At 43.9% G+C, this 18,974-nt stretch overlaps 1 protein-coding gene across 3 annotated transcripts in view; it reads right to left on the bottom strand.

The window, feature by feature from the left end:
- The window catches only part of HECW1 (HECT, C2 and WW domain containing E3 ubiquitin protein ligase 1), a 460,654-nt gene that overhangs the window by 320,784 nt on the left and 120,896 nt on the right, over positions 1-18,974 (bottom strand). The window contains exon 2 of one of the 3 annotated variants that reach the window (XM_044245671.1): positions 3,990-4,047. The exons of the other annotated variants lie outside the window; for them this stretch is intronic. Coding sequence (XP_044101606.1) covers positions 3,990-4,016 — 27 coding nt within the window. The 5' untranslated portion in view covers positions 4,017-4,047. The remainder of the gene's footprint in view (positions 1-3,989; positions 4,048-18,974) is intronic. 3 annotated transcript variants of the gene reach the window in all.

Below are 18,974 nucleotides of genomic sequence, written 5' to 3'. Positions count from 1 at the left end.
GTGAGGTCTAGAGTTTGTGGCTTCATGTGCAGGGAGCTTCAGAGCTTCTCTACTAGTTATTTCTATCCAGTGGCTCGGGGCTTCGGAACCTGCAGTCTATGAGGGGGAGAGGGATAGGAGAGGTGGAGGAGGAGGGGAAGGAGTGAGCGGTGGATCTTTCAGTTCAGTTCCCAAGCCAATAAATGAAGAGAATTCAAGATTCTCTTTGGCTGGTTTTCTACTGGTGTCAAGATGACCCATTGTGGGATGGACTTCAAGGCCTTTGATGACTTTCCATTTATGCCTGAATGACTATAACTGAAAAGCAAGACAGAGATATGGTGGCTATTTAGGGAAGCTGGCTGTGGGCTTCAGATGCCCAAGGATCCCCACCTCTGTCTACTAAAACATTCTAGACACAGAACTCACCTCTAGGAAGTGATGGTGTGGGGAGAGGGTATAGGAAACTTTGGGATCATTTTCAGTTTGGAAGACTTTTTGACAAAAACACTAAAGTTAGGAAGATATACAATTTCTTTTTGTCATACAGAGATTGAGGTCAAGGAGAATGAAGAGACAAGGAACGTTCTGTTTCAGGAGGGGTGTGTGGTCTCGGGCAGACATGAAGCTGGGTGGGGCAGAGGTTGACCCCATGGATCCCTTGAGTCCTACCCTTCTGAATGATCTGGGATAGTGCACAACCTCTCTGGGCTTCACTTCCTACATGAGGAGTTTTTAAGATCCCTCAAATCTTCATGCCCTGTTCTACCAAGCCCTGGCTTCTAGCACCTGCCCTCACACAGACAGAAGTCTAATGAGCCAAGTTTGTCTCCCTCTTTTTTCCGTTCCCCCCTCTCCCTCTACAGAAGACAGTGATTTCCAGCAAAGACCCCATCTTCATTCTGCCTCCCTATTCCAGCTGCTTCTGACCAAATTCTGAAAAGCCCAGAACCGATTTTTTATAAAGTCTCTGGAGTATGTGGCAAACAATGGCGCTAAGGACTCATTGTTTCCAGCTGCCAACTCCTCCAGGGACCCCTCAGTTTACAGGGTGTGGTCGCGGTCTTCTTACAGTGCTCCGAGCTCAGTGGGGCTCCAAGTGCCTGGCTGTTCCCCACCCAACATGGGTGTTTCTGAGCCCGCAGGCTTTGCTCCCAAGGGTCCCCCCGGGGTGGTGGAGACCGTCAGGCTGAAGGCCCCAACCGGTTTTCCTTCCTCTCTCCTTTCACAAGTGTTACTTCTCTCTTGCACAACCAGTATCTATGCCCTGGGGGACCCGACAGACACACAGAAGCTAATCGTTGCAACACATAAACCCTAATGTTTGTTTGCTTTTTCAAAACGGACCTTTTACAGGCTTTAGGAAGCCTGTCTTTGAGCAACAACATCCTCTCTCTCTAGCATGAAGATCTGCAGTATAGATTTCGGTTCTATTCTCATTTATAGACACAGAGAGGTTTAATTCCCATCAGTTTTAGCCGCTAGTTCTTAACCAGGGGTGCATATAAGAATCACCCCCGAGACTTTTACAAATGCAGATGACTGGGCTCCACACACAAAGCTATACTTACTGATCTGAGACCTACCCCTGGGTGAGAATCACTGGTCTCAGTATGAAACTCCCCCTTATTGGGGCTTCTTCTAGAGATTAGCATTCATCATGCTCAGGATCATTCCAGAACCTGAAAAGTATATCTGCATAAAATGGTCAGATATCTGCATTAGTGATCTCTCGTTCACCTCCAGATTTTTTTTTTTTTTTTAAATAAATCCAGCTAGTAATGCAGACTTCTTCTGGACCATGGTGACTCTTCTGGGAAAGTATTACAGAAAGGCATAGGAAACCTTGGGATTATTTTCAGTTTTGAAGGTCTCAACAAAATACACATTAGTAATGGGGCTGTAACATTTCCTTTATCATGCAATTTGGGACAAGAAGTTTTGCACTGACTTTCCACAGAAACTGGGGATAAGGTTGTTTCTAGTGTCACTGTTGTGTAGGAAGTTGGGGTTATGCTTATATTTCACAAAGTAAGTGCTTTGGGAACGTAAGTCTGATCTCTGTCTTCTCCCTCCTGTTAATCAGGTAGGGCTCACTTCCATAAATGTCAAGGGAGAATAGTTGGACAGCATGTTTCTTGGATTGCTGAATAAAATCCCTTGAGATTATCTGTGTACCCACTTAGCTTTGTAGTTGCAGTCAAGGCTTGCAACTTTCCAAGATACCAGTCCTGAAAAGAGGCAAGTGAGAACATTCTCCCAGAAGGTTAAATGTATCCAAATGTATTTTTTTTTTTTTAATAAGGGGGTAGGAACAGCTGTGTTCTTTCCTTTTTTTTTTTTTTTTTTTAGATTTTTATTTATTTTTTATTTGACAGAGATCACAAGTAGGCAGAAAGGCAGGCAGAGAGAGAGAGAGAGGGAAGCAGGCTCCCCGCTGAGCACAGAGCCTGATGTGGGACTCGATCCCAGGACCCTGAGATCATGACCTGAGCCGAAGGCAGCGGCTTAACCCACTGAGCCACCCAGGCGCCCTCCAAATGTATTTTTAAGTCTTCCTATTGTATCTTTCTAGCCAAAGAGAAAATTTCAAAAAGTCCCAGGGGAATGTAAACAGACAGGAGTGCTGTGTGTTGGGAAAAGCATTCTCCTAAAGAAAGTTGAATCTTCCCGGAGGGGGAAGTCTAGTGGATGCATAGCTGAGCAAACTCAGAGAAATAAAGGGGCTGCTGACGGCACAACAAACTGGGAAACAGAGTAAGAAAAGAAAAGTTTAACATTTAAAGTAAAACATTTAAAGTCACTGCCCTCGGATTGTCCCTGCACATTTGGCAGCATGGGATTACCTACTAATTTAATGCTTCCTGAACACAATACATAAAGTGCTCATTCCCTAAACGCATTACTCTGAACTTCCTAATTCAGACAGCTCCCTTGTGGGTGAGTTAGAGGCAGTGCTGGGGGTGGAAGAGGGACCCGAGTGTGAGGACTGCCTTCCTTTTGAGAGCTGATGGATGCCGAGATGCTCACTGAACATCTCAGGGCTCTGCTCTCCTTCCCGCAGGGCTAGTTCACGGATTAGCTGAATATGTATGTGGATATGCTTAGTACATTTGCAAAGTACTATGCAGATGGGAGCTTTTCATTACTTTCAGACAAAAGCCTCATTTACAGGTTGTCACACTAGGGCCTGTGGGTGGAGATGCCAGCTCAGATAGGCAGGTCCCTCCCTGCTCCTCACTTACCCACCCAGAGACTCAGCAGTGATATGGCCCTTCATGCCCAGTTCCCTCAAAAATAAGATGGGGATGACGGTCATACCTACCTCTTCAGACTGTTATGGGGAGAGAGGATTCATGCAGCAAAAGCATCTAACACAGATCATGAGACACAGCGTCCACTAATGTGAACTATGATTATTACAAACCAGGGCTGTCCCCGACAGCTGTAAAGCTGTGATATACAGGAAGCAGGAGACGTGGCAGGAATTCTGCAGGGACCCGTGAAAAGCTGTTCCAGGGAAAGCCCCCCCCACCCCTAGCTGCAAGAGACCCCCTCCAATGAACTAGCAACCTCCTGGTGGCTGGCCTGACCGAGTGAGCCAGAGAAACCGCGGCTCCGGTCTCCATGTGAATTTCAGTGCATTCACATCAGCCGTAGGTAGTTCCCGACAGCCCCGCAGAGTTCTCTGCTATCCTTTTGGAAGGGCAATCCCAGAGTGCTTGTTTCTAGGTACGAATTCACTTGTGACAACTGTAGGTTCACATCACACAAGGGAAACTTGACATGCAAAAAAACATCATCTCGAAATGGAGCACGGTCGATAGGGGTGGATGCAGGGGGCAGGGGAGGGACGGGTGATGGATCTCAGATGTCAGAGCTGCCCATGGAGAACTCCTGGGCCAGGTGGCCATGGTGGGCGGTGGGCTGAGGCACATTCCATTATGAGCGGAGTGGGTTTATAATGGAATGACATGGATGGGTTCTTAGAATCAGAAAAACACACTGACCTTCACACTACACAGGTGCAGCAGCATAATGGCCCACCACGTGTACGCGCATCAATTCCTGGGGAAAAGGCCAACGAGGTTAACTCAGCGTGTATCCCGAGCAAACAAAACCAGTGACATTACCCAAAAGAAGGACGTCGTGCCCGCCACCCCCATTGAGATATTTGGCTTGGGTGATCCCCAGGTGAATGGAAAAATCACACGAGGATCAAAATCATTCTCGTGATGTGGATCCAAGGTAGCAAGCCACGTTATTTTGCGGCATGGGTCATTTGATTTAGATTTTAAAATTTAAAGTCAAGGAATAAGAATCATGGGACTAGGGGGAAAAATTTTTTTTTCTTTTCAGGAAACAAGGATTTGGTGTGGGGTTTGTGGGGAGGAGATGGGAAAACTTCCTAAATGCATCTTCAGACATGCCCCACTTACCAGATTCCCTCAAGCACAAAGGAACCAGAGCTACAGTTAAACTGCTGGAAATATCACTGACTCATCTCAGCGCACTCACTCAGATGTGAATACTGGCCCTTGCGTCGCCAGGAGAGTATTACCCCAAAAAACAATCCCTGGCCACACCATCTGCATTTCAGTACAGCAAAACCAGGTCCAAAATTAGGAGCTTAGAGGAGAGATGCCAGACATGGGAAAATGGCTGGTGGTGTTTCCGCCAGGGTCCTATTAATCCCTGTACCACTTTGGGGTTCATGAGTCTTTACTCTGGTAAAACTCCTCTTCCTTGGAAGTTGAAGTTGCTATGGAAGGAATCAATATGCTTGCACTCCAGAAAAAAGGGGTATATGATATCAGCTTTCCAAAAATCCCAGTGAAACCTGAAGCTTTGCTGACAGATGGGTCTGTGTAAGAAATAAGTCACAAGCTTGCATTCTGAATGCGCAGATGATATTCTCATCCCTGGTCTGAGCAGATTTGCACAGGGGATGGAGAATTTAAGGTCCATGTACTTGGGTCCTGCTTTGTGCCCTTCCTCCCCATTCTGGACACCATCTGTGGCATTCATGTCTTTCCCTATGATGGTCACTGGCTTCCCAGCTTCTCCTCAGGCTGCCCCAGCCCTGCCCTATATGCAGGCTCTTCCTCACTCACCTTTTCCCTGTTGGAGGTCTTCAGACCCTCCTATATTCACACTAAGGGCCTGTATTCCCATCCATGGCCTCAATTGTCAGAGCACTGACAATTCCCAAATTCCCATGACAACTCAGCTCTCATCTGAACGCCAAACCAATGTCCACTGGGGCTTCTTACAGCCCAAAGACAGTACAAAAAGAAGTTGGGATCTTTATCCTCGAACCCAAAGCCCAGAGTCAGTGACAGCTGCTTACTCACTGGGTCTCCCTGTCAGTAACTGTGTTTTCCCTGTTAGTACCTTTTGCTACTACTTTTTAACCATTCTAGAATCCATTGCTTCTCATCATTTCTACTCCTTCATCATGACCCACGCGTCTCTCCTACCTAATCTCAGTTAACCCAAACTTATCTCCCCACCCTCTGCATGCCCTATATATACTCTCTACGATAGGTAGGATGCTTTTTATAAAAGGACATCAGACTGTGGCTCTTCTTTGTTTCCGTAGCTGCACACTTCCTTTAGGCTAAAGATGGAGACAGGTCAAGATATTTCATATGAGTGTGAAAAATGGATCTGGGCCTCCTGCCTGCCTCTTTACACCTCACATATGACACTCCAGCCACCCGGGGAGCTATGCTGTCTTCAGAGACACTTGCTTCTCTTTCTCTTGGAGATGGCAGGACACGGCCCTCTCTGTCTGAAACATGCTTCCCTCAACCCCCTTCCACAGCCTTTAGTCCCTGGTCTCCTGGGCTCCCCAGCCAGCACAGGTGCTCTGGGACAACACCCTCTACTTGTTTTTGGATTTTCCAAAATAATTCTAAAGAACTACTTGTTTAACATTTGTCTTGTGAAGCCAACACAAAGTTCTCTGGGAGCTCGGCTGCCATCCTCAGTACTAAGCACAGGTCTGGTCGAAGGGCTTAACTTACCATGTTCAGTGAGAATTGGATGGATGAAAAAATTGCTGAATGTCGGGGAATGACTGTTTATGTCCTTGAGCAACTCACGGTCTAGACTTTAGAAGATAGGAAAGAAGCCTCTTGGTATACCTGTCCCAAGCCAAATGTTGATCCAGTTAATCAAACGTGCATATGCACGTTAGAAGAGTAAGCAGAACAGGAAAAAAGACCATTCAAATCACACATTCCTGATTTAGCACTTAACCTGGGAGAATACTGGTGTATTTTACTTTACAGTTTACTTTCCTTTTTTTTTTTAATAATAATTTCTTCATAGTTTAGCTGCAAAACTTGACACTGGCCAAGAAGAATGAGAGCAGGATGGAGAGTTTATAAACAAAGTAGGGATTAAAAAGGATCCAGCTCTAGATTCCAAAATCTCATGCCACCCCACCAACCAGAACCTGGATGGTACCTCTTCCATCAGGAATAGGTTGAAACCCAAGGAAGTTAAAGAATGAAAAGAGGACCAGGTGCCTGTCTACATGAACGCAACCGGAAAAGTGCCCTACCCTTTGCTTTTGGCCCATCTAAGCTTACAAATCCACCAGGCTCTTCAAAGTATTTCACTAGAGGAAACCCCAACAGGAAAGTGCAGCTGGCAGTATTGGGGATCGACAGAGTTGTACCTTGAAAGTAACCCAAGATTACACAATTCTTCCTTTAAATGCATGAGCATTTATATGCAGTTTTATCAATTTCTTCTACTGCACTTGAGGGGCTATGACCCTTGGGGGGACTCTCAGAGCGCCCTGCACAGGGCAGTGGGGAAACCAAGCAGGAAGGATGCTTCTGGAGATCACTACAGCAGGGCCTGTGGTAGAAGCCCTAACAGCAGAGCAGGAAGGGCACAGCAAGCACAGTCCTCAACAAGGTCAAACCTTCCTGGTCCCCAAGTCAGCTCCCTGAGGCCCCGACATCCATGCTCGTGCCCTGCAAACTAGCCGTCCAACAGCATCATTCTAGGGATCAAGGCTGAAAGGTGTCAACACTCTGCCCCTCCTACCAGGTCACCAGGGGAGAAGTTACCATTATTAAAAATCAAAAAAAGCAGGTAAGATATCCATACAGGGCCAATATGGATCTGTCCCTACCCAAATGAGCTAAGTAAGATTAAACACTAATACATAAAGTATAACACAATGATTTATCATGTGCTAAAAAGGGTTTTTGCTGTTTTGCTAGCCTCCTGTTCCCTTTGGTCTGGATGTTGGAAGTGAACAGTTTTGGAGGAAGACAGCTGTATCATTATTGGTGGAATGGATAAAAGGAGGAAATATAAACGATGAAAAAGATGACAGATTTTTTTTTAAATCCTTTTTTGGTAATCATAGGGAAAAAATGTACATTTGCTGTTTAAAACGCCAAGCCATACAGGCAGTATGACAAGAAGTCACTCATAAACCCAGCCCTGAAGAAATCTAGAGATTCTGCTTGGGAGTGGGTTTCTTATTTCCAAGAAGTGGTTTCAGGGAAGCCTAGTCAAAGTGCCACCTTCTGGACATTCTAGAAAAGCCCCAGAGATCCAGGCCTTCCCAGGAGGCCTGTGATATTGAAAAAGAATTTACAGTTACTCTAAGCGGATGTGTCTCATAGCCTCAGAAAGCTGGTCAACTCGCACAATCACCCCCCATAAGAGACTTGCCATCATGACTATAAATTATTTTTAGTTGTCCTCAGAATGGATGATTGACAGTGAGGATTGACTGAATTCCAACAGGAGATGCCAAGTCGTACGTGGGCAATTCCAAACGCAACACAAGGGACCCGCCTGGAAGGACAAATTAAGCTCAACTGTTCGTGTTTGGAATGAGATTTTTAAAAGCTTATTTCTTCTTGGAGACCAGAATACTGGACTCACTGATTGAATAAAATGATTCTTGTTGAGAGATCCCAGTCACAAGCGTGTCACTAGAACTTCCCTCACGTTGCTGTCACAGCAAGGACTCCTCTACTAATGGCCAGTGGGACAAGGCACTCACACAAACGAGTCTGGTCCGATTTTCGATTTCATGACCATGAGCTTGTCAGCATGACTGGGGGTCTAACTCGTCTCATTTCATCCCGAGCTCATTTCTTTTAGTCCCTTGACTTGATGCCATTTGCATTTTCAGGACACACAAGATTTACTATCACACAACCTTAATGGCACTACTGCCACTGAATTCCTTTTTCTGGGAAGAGGTGCCTTTATGAGCCCCTACCACGAACATCAATTCATGCCATTAACAACTTACAATGCCTTCCAAATTCTCAGGCCCTACCATCATATAAATCATTGATCTTAAATTAAAAAAAAAAAAAAAGGCTTTGACAAACTAGCGAGGCTTTTCTCACCAAATATGGACTTGGCAGCATACCCACAGAATTACTCATTTTTTATCCTCATTTTATTAGTGTATTTCTGATTTTCATTTATTCATATACTTCTCCAGTTCTCTAGCATAACCATGACCAAATCTCTATTGATCATGATACACAGAAGGAAAATAAAGATGTCCTGACTTTCAACTTCCAAGTTCACCAAACTTCCATGTGACATTTTCTTCCCAGCCCAATGACATGCTGATTCTAAGGAAGACCGGTTCCAAAGATGACCAGTTGTCCTTACCGGGACAGGTCCAACTCCAAGAGCAAACAACGTAAATATGTGAGTGCAGCTTCCTCCTCCCAGTACCTTGTTCCTCAGACCCCAACTCTGAGCAGCAGCATGGAAATGCCAGGAGGAGGGGTGAGGCTGAGTCCTACAGCCAGGATGGTAAGGACCAGGGGAGGCAGCCCCCAGCAGCCATCCTGCAAGGGTCAGAGTTCATGGCATGAGCTGGGTCCCCAACCCACCACTTCCACCCTTCTCAGGGCCGAAATTTACCACTGCTCAGCCCACGGCTGCTCTTCTTCAACCTTCAGGATCCATCCACAGGACATCTGCGATGGGGAAACTCTCATAACAAAACTCATACTTGACTGACTCCACTACAAAGCTGTCTTCCAAGAATAATAGCCGATCCCAGGATGTTTTCATTAAAAACAGATTTCAGTGACAGACTAGCAAAACATTTTCCTTGTACAATAAGCAATAGGAAGGGACAGAATTATGCAAAACATATGGACTTCTCACTGTCCTCAGCAGCTAGGAGCTCACTTATACTGTCTTCAGTAGCTCATTTAACTCATGGAAGATGGGTACGTGCAGGCTTCATCCTGCTCAGTGCTTTTCATGCTCCAAGTGGCCGAAGAAAAAGAAAGGCTGGTTGAGCTGAATTTCTGCTTCCGTTTTCAAAATCTGTCACCTGTTGTCCCTGAGGGAGACAACTGAGGGGTTTGCCTGTATCCTTGGAGTGTTAGAGAGGGGCTAGTAGCAAAGCAGGCTCAGAGCCGTTCATTCGTTGACAGTTTATCACTTGCCTGGCATCGTTTTCACACTGGAAAAACGCTGTGGTGAGAGCTAGTATCTAGTATTTGTATAGCTTCGGAAGCGTCAGGCCCCTTTCTAAGTGCTTCACGTAGAGGAACTCCCTAACCCTCGCAGCAGTGTTGCGAGACGGTGGCTACGACTGTCTATAGTTTACACGGGAGGAAGCTGAAGCGTGGGCTGGTTATGTCACTTGCCAAGCGCCGTACACAGAATGAGGAACAGACCTAGGCATCAGGCTCCAGAGAGCAGACAGACCTGGGCCTGCCCTAAAGGAACCAATATAGACAGACCAGACCGTCTGAATACAAAACCTGTCTTAGAGCACTGAATCCGAGAGCCGAGGAGTGTCCTGGCAGCTCCTGTTCAGTGATCAGAAAGTTATTTTGGTCAGTAATACCTTTAAGACAGTAATGGGGACGGGCCTTCTGGAACCCCAGTATGGTGCATTATATTTAACATCTGTTTCATTTTTGGTTTTTTGCCCCTACAAATAGTTTTTCTAAGTGCTATTTGTTAAGCAATCATTTAATATATTAGAAATCAATAAATTTTTTATAAACTCACATATTTCAAGATCGATCTCTTCTACTGTTCCTTCTAGTCATATGTTGATACACAAAGTTTTCAGGTTTGTGTGTACATGTGTATCCATATACACAGAGTAAAACATAAAAACCTATTTACTATATATTTATAAGAATGGATCACATTGGGTAGCAAAAACGCTCCCTTTATTAATTTTTGAAATCAATTCTTCTGCTTGCATTTTTATTTGTCTAGAATTTGGGCAAATAAAATGTGGACACAGGGGGATGTGTAAAGATGCCATAACAGAGCTATGTTTATCACAAGGCACTTATAGGGCAGGGGGCCAGAGAGTGCTGGCAACACCACACAGAAGACTCTGCCCAAGATTCAATGGAACGCAATCCTTACACTCAACTGGCCACATTCTAGAACATAAAAATCCCATGGATCTTGTTAGTCGGATTAAGTTAAACTAGCAAACGAATAGGGGAAGGGTTTATACACTAAGTTATTCCAACCAGGAACATGATCTCTTTCTCCACTTATTAAATTTGTTTTTTTTTTTAAAGATTGTATTTATTTGAGAGAGAGCGAGGGAGCCCAAGCTGGGGGGAGGGGCAGAGGGAGAGGGGGAAGCAGACTCCCCCTGAGCAGGTAGCCTGATGCGGGACTGGGTCAATCCCAGGACCTGAGCTGAAGGCAGATGCTTAACCGACTGAGCCACACAGGTGCCCCACTTTGATTTAAATGAATAGTCGTAACTTTCTTCATGTAGGTCCCACAAAGTCCTTGCTGTCTGTAGCCGAGGTTTCTTTCTTAAGATTTCAAGATGGTTTCTAAAATTATCATGGGTGTGGGCCGAAGAATACCTTTCTTATTCTGGTTTTGTGTGTGTGTGTGAATAATGGCATTTTATTCCCTTCTGTTTCAGATTCTTTTTATTGGGCTAGTATTTGTGTTTGTTTAATATTAACACGTTTGCTGCTCTGTTATTCAGCACCAGCCAGAGAGGAAGATTCCCACCTACATCCCCCTGTAGGAAGAACCAAAGTTTCCTTCCCTGAACCCACTCCTGGAGTAGGGGCAAGAGGTTCTCTATGGGGTTCCTCAGTGGGGTGAGCTCCACCTTCCTTCAGAGTTTCAAAGGAACCCCTCGAGCAAGGTTCTGCCTGGTTCCACGTGAGGGTTCCCCCTTATCCAGGCCTTCTCCCTACAGGTGTGCTAGAGTTGGGCCTCACAGGTACAAGGGTAGTCAGGACTTGGATTGGGACCATGGCTCTGGCAGGGGATTGGTCTGATTTGCTGGTCAATCTCAATTCAGTGAGACGAGACAGAGGAGGACTAGCAGGACCTTGCTTTGGGTCTGCTGTCTAAAACCCTCAGAGAGTCACAACATGACCTAACTTTGTTTGTTTTCATTTGCTGGGCATGTATCTCCCTCTAGGCCTTCATGGGGAAGAGACTTTCCATTCAGTCATATATTCAACAAGGATTCATTGAGGCCCAACTGCACACCAGGCGCTGGAGATGAGGCAGTGTTTGTGAACACCACAGACTATGAGGCCTGGCTGTGCAGCTCATATTTGAGAGGAGACAGCCACAACAACAACAACAACAAAGAATCATAATAAATAAATGAAATACCCATGTTCGATGGTGGGAAATTTTAAGAACAAACAATAAATGAGAAATGAAATGTTAAGATGTAGATAGGAGGTGACATTTTAGATCGGGTTTTTCAAAGGAAAGAAGATTTTGAGTAAAGAACAGAAGGAAGAAAGGGAAGTGTCTAAGGAGATGTCTAGGGAAAGATGGCTCCGGTCAAAGAGAACAGCAGATGCAAAGGTCCTGAGGTGGAAAGTGCCTGGGCTTTATTTGAGAAACAGCAAAGAGGCTAATAGGGCCAGACAGAACGAAGAAAACAGGGAGAATAGTAGGAAATGAAGTTGAAGATGTAGCATGGGGCTGGATGGCTCCAGGCTTCCTAGTTCAGTGGAAATGCTTGGGTCTCCACATGGAGTGAGGCAGGGAGTCACCAGAGGGCAGGGAAGTGACACGACCGGGCTGGCAATGAGCAGAGTGTCCTTCACTGCTGCTTTAAGAGCATACTGATGGGGAGACAAGGGAGAAAGTCGGGAGAGCTTGCGAGAATCCAGCATACACGAAGGTGGCATGAACGGAGTGGGGGCAGTGGGAGTTGTGCGAATTTGGTCAGAATTACAGAAAGAAGAGTGCTGTCACAGGCAAGGCTGTTTTGCATTTAATTTAATGCCTCTAGCTAGGCTTGCTGTTGGTCTAGCAACGCAGAGCTCTTGCAGACCGAAGGGGATCCTTGCTGCTCCTTACCTGCTCATCTACCCACAGGGAAACTTCTTGCTGGGTAGGATAAAGCAGTTCCTCTTTCCCTTGCCAGGAACTGTCCTCTGTTTTCCTGCCTCTCCCAGTTATGCTTTTGCTTATTGGAGGCAGCACAGCTCCTATGCCCACTCTATCTCTATGTCCATTTCCAGCTGCGCCACATCTGGGGAGTGGAAGACCCCAGATGAAGACAGGAAGAGGGGAGAAATGGGAGGCTGGCCAGCATGTGGGTTGGTGCTGGTCTGGCCCTGGTCTTCTGGGTGCCAGCCATACTCTGTACCATGGAAATCAGTTCTGGAGACAGGTTTATCAATCACTGTTCCTAGGCCCCAGAGTGCTATCATTGTGCATCATTTTGGAAACTTTTCATAAAATTATTTCCATAGATGTTGTACGTGGGGGAGGGAGAGGTATCTAGTGACCTCTGTCACTACCAGTCCCTTTGGTAACTGGATATTATCGCTCTCTATTTCGTTCACACATTTTTCCACTGGATAAAATTTTAAGACTCTACAGACACATAGAAGAGTACTTCAGATACTGAAAAACAATAGCAGGTTTTCTTTGAATGCATAATCCATAAAGATATAAAAAACATAGGCATCAGCTGACCCAGATACATGTGATTGCATGTGCTCAACACCCATCTTTTCTACAGTGGCATCTCAAAGGTCCTAAGGACTAAATGTAAAAAATTGTGCCACTCAATGCTAAAATATTGAGGGTTTACAAGGCAAGAAAAATTAGAATATCCAAGTGGTTTTATCAGAAACTTTATCTTTTCCACATTGATGGTATACAGGAACATGAAGAAGTTCCAGATATGACATTTAACCCGATAGTGTCAACCGGCTGGGACAGGGAGACAAGTGTGAGATTTTTCACTCTGGTCTCAGCATTTTCGCTGGAAAATATTCACCTACCAAGGATCGTGAAGCAGACAGGTCCTCATTTTCACCTCTGAAAATGTGGGTCTGCTAAAACTTAATGACAACTTTAACAATTTTACAAATCAGAACATCAAAATCACAAGTATCAGGATAAACAGCCTATGAATATTACATTTCTGGTGGTAAGGGGTTTCTGAGCAAAGAGCCCTGGAACCTGGGTTGGGGAGGGATTTATGGCCACCCTAAAGATAGAGACCTCTGGAAAGATGTCATCTCACCTGATCTGGAAATACCTGTTTACTTGCTGGAGTGTAAGTCTTTTGCCTCCTCTGCTCAGAAAGGATTTCATCATTTTCCAGAACAAAATTTCTTCCTTTTTCCAGAGAGGAACATGGCCAGATGGGCCAGGAACTCCTATATAAGGGCTGAGTCATAATTTCAGGGTTTCTCTCCTGTGGCAGAAAGCCCTGCCTTTGGGAACCGCTGGCTCCATCGCTTCACCCCCAAGGGGAAATGATGGTAAGACTGCACAGAAATCAGTCTGTTCTCTCATCCAAAGACCTCATGGTTTCGGTCTGAATAAATGAAGGTAAGTGACTGTATCATTTCACATCGAAAGGATAGTTGGCTGTGATGGTGACACCATTCACATTCTCCTCCGCAGGGATCACACATCCTGCCTGCCATGCAACTTGCTCGTTCTATGTGTGGGAAGACCAGAGACACCCTCCTCACACACTTTGGACTTGACCATGTACTATGTGCTATGCTCTGACCTGTTAAATGGGATGTTTACTTCGGAGCAAGAAGTTTTAAGAAATATGAGTTTACACCACCCCTCTTGCTCCTGTTCCCTCTCCCCCAGCAACAGCATGTTCCAATTCTAGATTGGGCTATGCCTTCAGCCTACACCTCAAAAGGAAGAACACATATGCTGCCCAACCCACAAAGTGAAGGAGAACGGCAGCCGACCCCCAGCCTAAGTGTGATGGGAGGGAGAAATAAATGTTTTAGCAGGAGCCATGAAGTTATGGGGATGTTTATTTCACAGCCTACCCAGGAAAAGCAAACTGTGGGGATATTTGTTTCACAACATCACCAGCCAAAGCAGACTGACACAGCTGCAAACCAGCCTCCGTCCTAATCCTCTTTGCACTGGGCCCCACTGCCCACATCCTGATTCTTCTGCACCAACCAGAATTTGGTATTTCCCTAAACTGACCTTCTTTAAAAGAAAGGTCTTCTATTTCATGAGTGGGGAAGAGGTTTCAGAGCCAATATAAACTTGTGAGATGGCCATGATCTAAGACACATCTTTCTTCTCTCCTGTCCCATTCAAACCATCCCAATCAACCAAGTACTCTACTTTTTATTTTTGTACTTGCTGGTTCCTCTCCTCTATTGAAACTCCAAGCTGTTTTGATCACTTTCCCCTAGGAACTGTCAACTCTCAGGTCAAATTTGTCTCAGTAGTCATTAGGTCAGGACATACCTTGTATCCTTCCCTCCTCAATATTTCCCACAAAGAACACATTCTTTGCCAACAAGGGAGAAGATCGGATTCTATTCGGTGGCTGCAGTGCTGGGTTGCTGGTAAGGGATCATAGTTATATATTTGCATTTACGAAGTTTTTATCTCAAAACATAGAAAACCACAGGAAACCATCTCCTGCCCCATCAGAAGGCTGCATTTTCTGCTTCGATCTGCTATCTCGAGTCTTTTTCAATCTCTTAGCTGGAAAACAGAAAGTCCCCTTTAGGGCATGAAATCAATTACAAAATTGGAGTTTAACAGACTTAAACTGGGTCCTCCTGGAGGCATTTGCACTTTAGAATAAGAGCAGTCTCAGGTCATAGCGGCTGGGACAGGGAGAGAGTAGGATGGAGAAGACCTGCCAGGAGAGGTTAGTGTCTGGTCTCTCTTCACTGTCTACCATGGCCAAAAGGGGCTTTGGACAAACCACAGCCAGAATCTGTTAGAGGTTGCTCACTTGAAGTCAAAGAGCTTAGAAGGCCTCGAATTTACACTTAATTAATTCGGTCACTGCTTCATTTTGCCTATCCAGAATCTAATAGTTTAAGGAATAACAGGGCAGAGTTCCATGTGATTTTAATGGAGGCACACCGAGCAAATGGGATAACATAAGCCCGTACATATCAATTCAGGGAACCCACATCGTGTGCAAGAGCTGCGGGGATGCACTGAGAGTTGTAAATACCCTGACAAAAAGAGTTGCTTTGAAAGGCTTGTGATGGGAGAGACAGATGGCTCCCAGATGTAGAACAAGCAGGAGGGCAGGGGGAAGTGGAGAAGTCTGAGTTCAAGTCTGCTTCTGCAAATTCCAGCTCTGGGACCATGAGCAAGTTACTCAAGCTATCCAAACATCACTTGTAAATGAGGACTCTGAGTGTTTCTATTCCACAGTGCTTTTAGTGCATTGAAGTAGGAAAATACATGAAAAGTACCAGATACACGGCACCTGTAGGACTGAGAGAGACACAGAGTTCAGTATCAAGGAAGGCGTGTCAAGTTCAGGAACTGAGGGGCCTTCCCACTCCAGCCAGAACCTTAAAGAAGGACTAATGCTTGGCTGAGACTTCAACCACCTGGCCCCTTTTCTGCTTTATTTATTTATTTATTTATTTATTTATAAAAATTTCGGCAGACTTCAAAAAGATGTGAGACTCTTATAATGAATTCCCAATACATTTCACAAAGTTTCTCTCAATGTTAATATTTTGCTACATTTGTTTTTTCTTTCTCTCTCTCTGTGTGTATGCATACACGCACACTCATGCATATAAACATATACAATTTTTTTTTTAAAGATTTATTTATTTGACAGAGATCACAAGTAGGCAGAGAGGCAGGCAGAGAGAGAGGAAGGGAAGCAGGATCCCCGCTGAGCAGAGAGCCCGATGCGGGGCTCGAGCCCAGGACCCTGGGATCACGACCTGAGCCGAAGGCAGAGCTTTAACCCACTGAGCCTACCCAGGCGCCCCTACATATATAATTTATATAATTATGCATATTGATATGTATGCATGTCTGATTTTTTTTGAACCATTGAAAAGTGGTCTGTAGATACTCTTTACTGCTAAATACTTTGGTGTATATTTCCTAAAAGCAAGAAATTATTTTATATAACTACAGTGTGATTGTAAAAATTAGGACATGAGCATTGACACTATTCTGTTATGTAATCTATAGACCTCATTCAGATTATGCCTATTTTTTAAATAATGTCATTTTTGGGAAAAGAAAAGCTCGAAGATCCCAGGGCACGTGTTGCATTCAGTTGTCATTCTTTGTATTCCATGACACAGGTAGTCTTCTAGGCTGCAGACCAGTCATTTTGCAGAGTATCTCTCACCTTAAATTTGGCTGATGTTTTCTCATCATCAGCACAGGCTTTGTTTTTTGGGCCAGAACACCAAAGAAGCAAAGCTGAATTCTGTGGGTACCATGTTGGGTACACACGCTATCACTCCCCATTTCTGATGATGTTATCTTCGATTACTCAGTTAAGGTGATGTCTGCCGGGTTTCTCCGCTGTAAAGCTATTCGATCCTTTGCAATTAGTAAGTATCTTATGGATACTTTGAGATTATGTAAATATATTATTACTTCTTAGACATTCACCTACTTCTTTTAGCATCAATTAATTACTTTTGCCTCAATCAGTTATTATCTTGAGGGTCTTTTGCAATTAGTAAGTATCTTATGGTTATTTTGAGATTATATAAATACATTATTTCTTCTTAGACATTCACCTACTTCTTTTAGCATCAGTTAATTATTTTTGCCTCAATCAGTTATTATCTTGAGGGTCTTAGCTCTTAACAGAGGTTTTGAATTCTGGCTTTTGAGGAATATTTTCTACAGCAGTGAATTTTATAATGAGACTCACTAGCATTACTATACTATAAAGCATCTTTCCAAAATGGCTCCTGCCTGATGTCAGCTAGTTGCAAAGACTAATTTATGAAAGGTGGGCATAACCAACAATGGGAATATATTTTATTTGCCAGAAAGTAGATAAAAATTAAATTTCTCTTGACTTTAATTATAGTAGTCATTTCACATTCGGTTTCAACATAGTATTTCTCCCTCTCCTTCCTTCCTTCCCTCTTTTCTTCCTTCCTTCCTTTCCTCCTTATTTCCTTCCTCCCTCCTTCCCTCCCCCTTTTTTCCTTCCTCCCTTCCTTTTTTCTCTTCCTCCCTTTCTTTTTTCTTTCTCTCTCCCTCCCCATTTCTTCCTTCTCTTTCTCCCTCCCTTCGCTTCCGTCCCTCCCCCACTCCCTTCCTTTATGAAAGAAACTTGCTCTTATTGTGGAAAATCTGAAAGCAAACAAAAGCAGAAAACAAGAAAAAAGGACACCCATAATTCAGAATCTCAATCTGTAAAGCATTATTTTATATAAATACAGTACAAGTATAAAAATTGGGAAATTCCTATTACTCTTTTATTAACTATCTGATCTTATTCTTTGCGTGTTTATCTATAAAAGCTTAGCATTGTTTTTTACTTAAGTATAGGAGTTCTATTCACCCTAAAATATTAAACTTTTGTCCAATGTGCTTGTTGCAAATATCTTCCTCTTGTGTTATTTGCCTTTTAATTTTGCATATTTGAGGTTTCATTTATTTATTTATTTGAGAGAGCGAGCGAGCATAAGATTAGGGTGGGGGCGAAGGGAGAAGCAGACTCTCCAGTGAGCAGGAAGCCCGATGTGGGACTCAATCCCAGGACTCTGGGATCATGACCTGATCAGAGGGCAGACACTCAACTGACTGAGCCACCCAGACACCCTTATTTTATGTATTTGGATACGAGTGGAAGATTTCCAATTTTATGTAGTTAAGCTTTTTCTTTCTGATTCCTTCTACCACATGGTCTTAGGAAGCCTTGTGCTCCCTTTCTTTTGTACTTAACTAGCTGTTATGGCACTACTGAAAATGTTGGCTCTCATGTCCATCTGTGGCTTATTTGGGAGCATGTGGATAACATCCCTCTTCCTTGCTGATACCTGCTGCCTCTGTTATGTAGCAGAATTTCCATGTGTTAGCATTTATTCTCATTCTGCAGTTCCAGAAACCTATCATTGTTTTCAGAGTCAAGACCACATTCTAGTCATTGCTGTAGCTTTGACTATGGTGATGTGATGTTAGCCTTATTTCATTCTTTCTCTTTTGTCTTCTTTAAATGTATCTCTTCTATGGGCACCTGGGTGGCTTAGTCAGCTAAGCATCTGCTGGGGCTCAGGTCATGATTTTGGGGTCCTGGGATCGACCCCTGCCTCAGACTCTCTGCTCAGCATAGTCTGCTTCTCCCTCTCCCTCTGTGTTCTCTTTCTCACTCTCACAGTCTCTCTCAAGTAAATAAATAAAATCTTATATTGAGAAAAAAAATGTGTCTCTCTGGCCTCCTTACTCTTTCAGAATATTTTAGAAAAATATTATCAATTTAAGTTAATCAAAAATTTTAATAGGAAAATTGAGTATATTTTTATTATAACACTGTACCCTATATATGAATCACCATGAAACAGATCCTCAACTTGGCAATATTCAGTTTTCTCCTGAAAGAACATGGAATGTCTGTGGATTAATGTAAATCTTCTATGTTTCTTGGTAAAGCTTTGTAGTTTAATCTGCATACTGCTTGCACTTAATGATTACATACAGACATTTTATATTTTTATTAATGCTGTGAATAGGATGATTTTTAAATCACTTTACAA

The sequence above is a fragment of the Neovison vison genome, chromosome 4 (genome assembly GCF_020171115.1).
Source record: "Neovison vison isolate M4711 chromosome 4, ASM_NN_V1, whole genome shotgun sequence".
Lineage (NCBI taxonomy): Eukaryota > Metazoa > Chordata > Mammalia > Carnivora > Mustelidae > Neogale > Neogale vison.
Note: the sequence above shows the minus strand (reverse complement) of the source record. Positions and strands in the feature narration are given on the sequence as shown.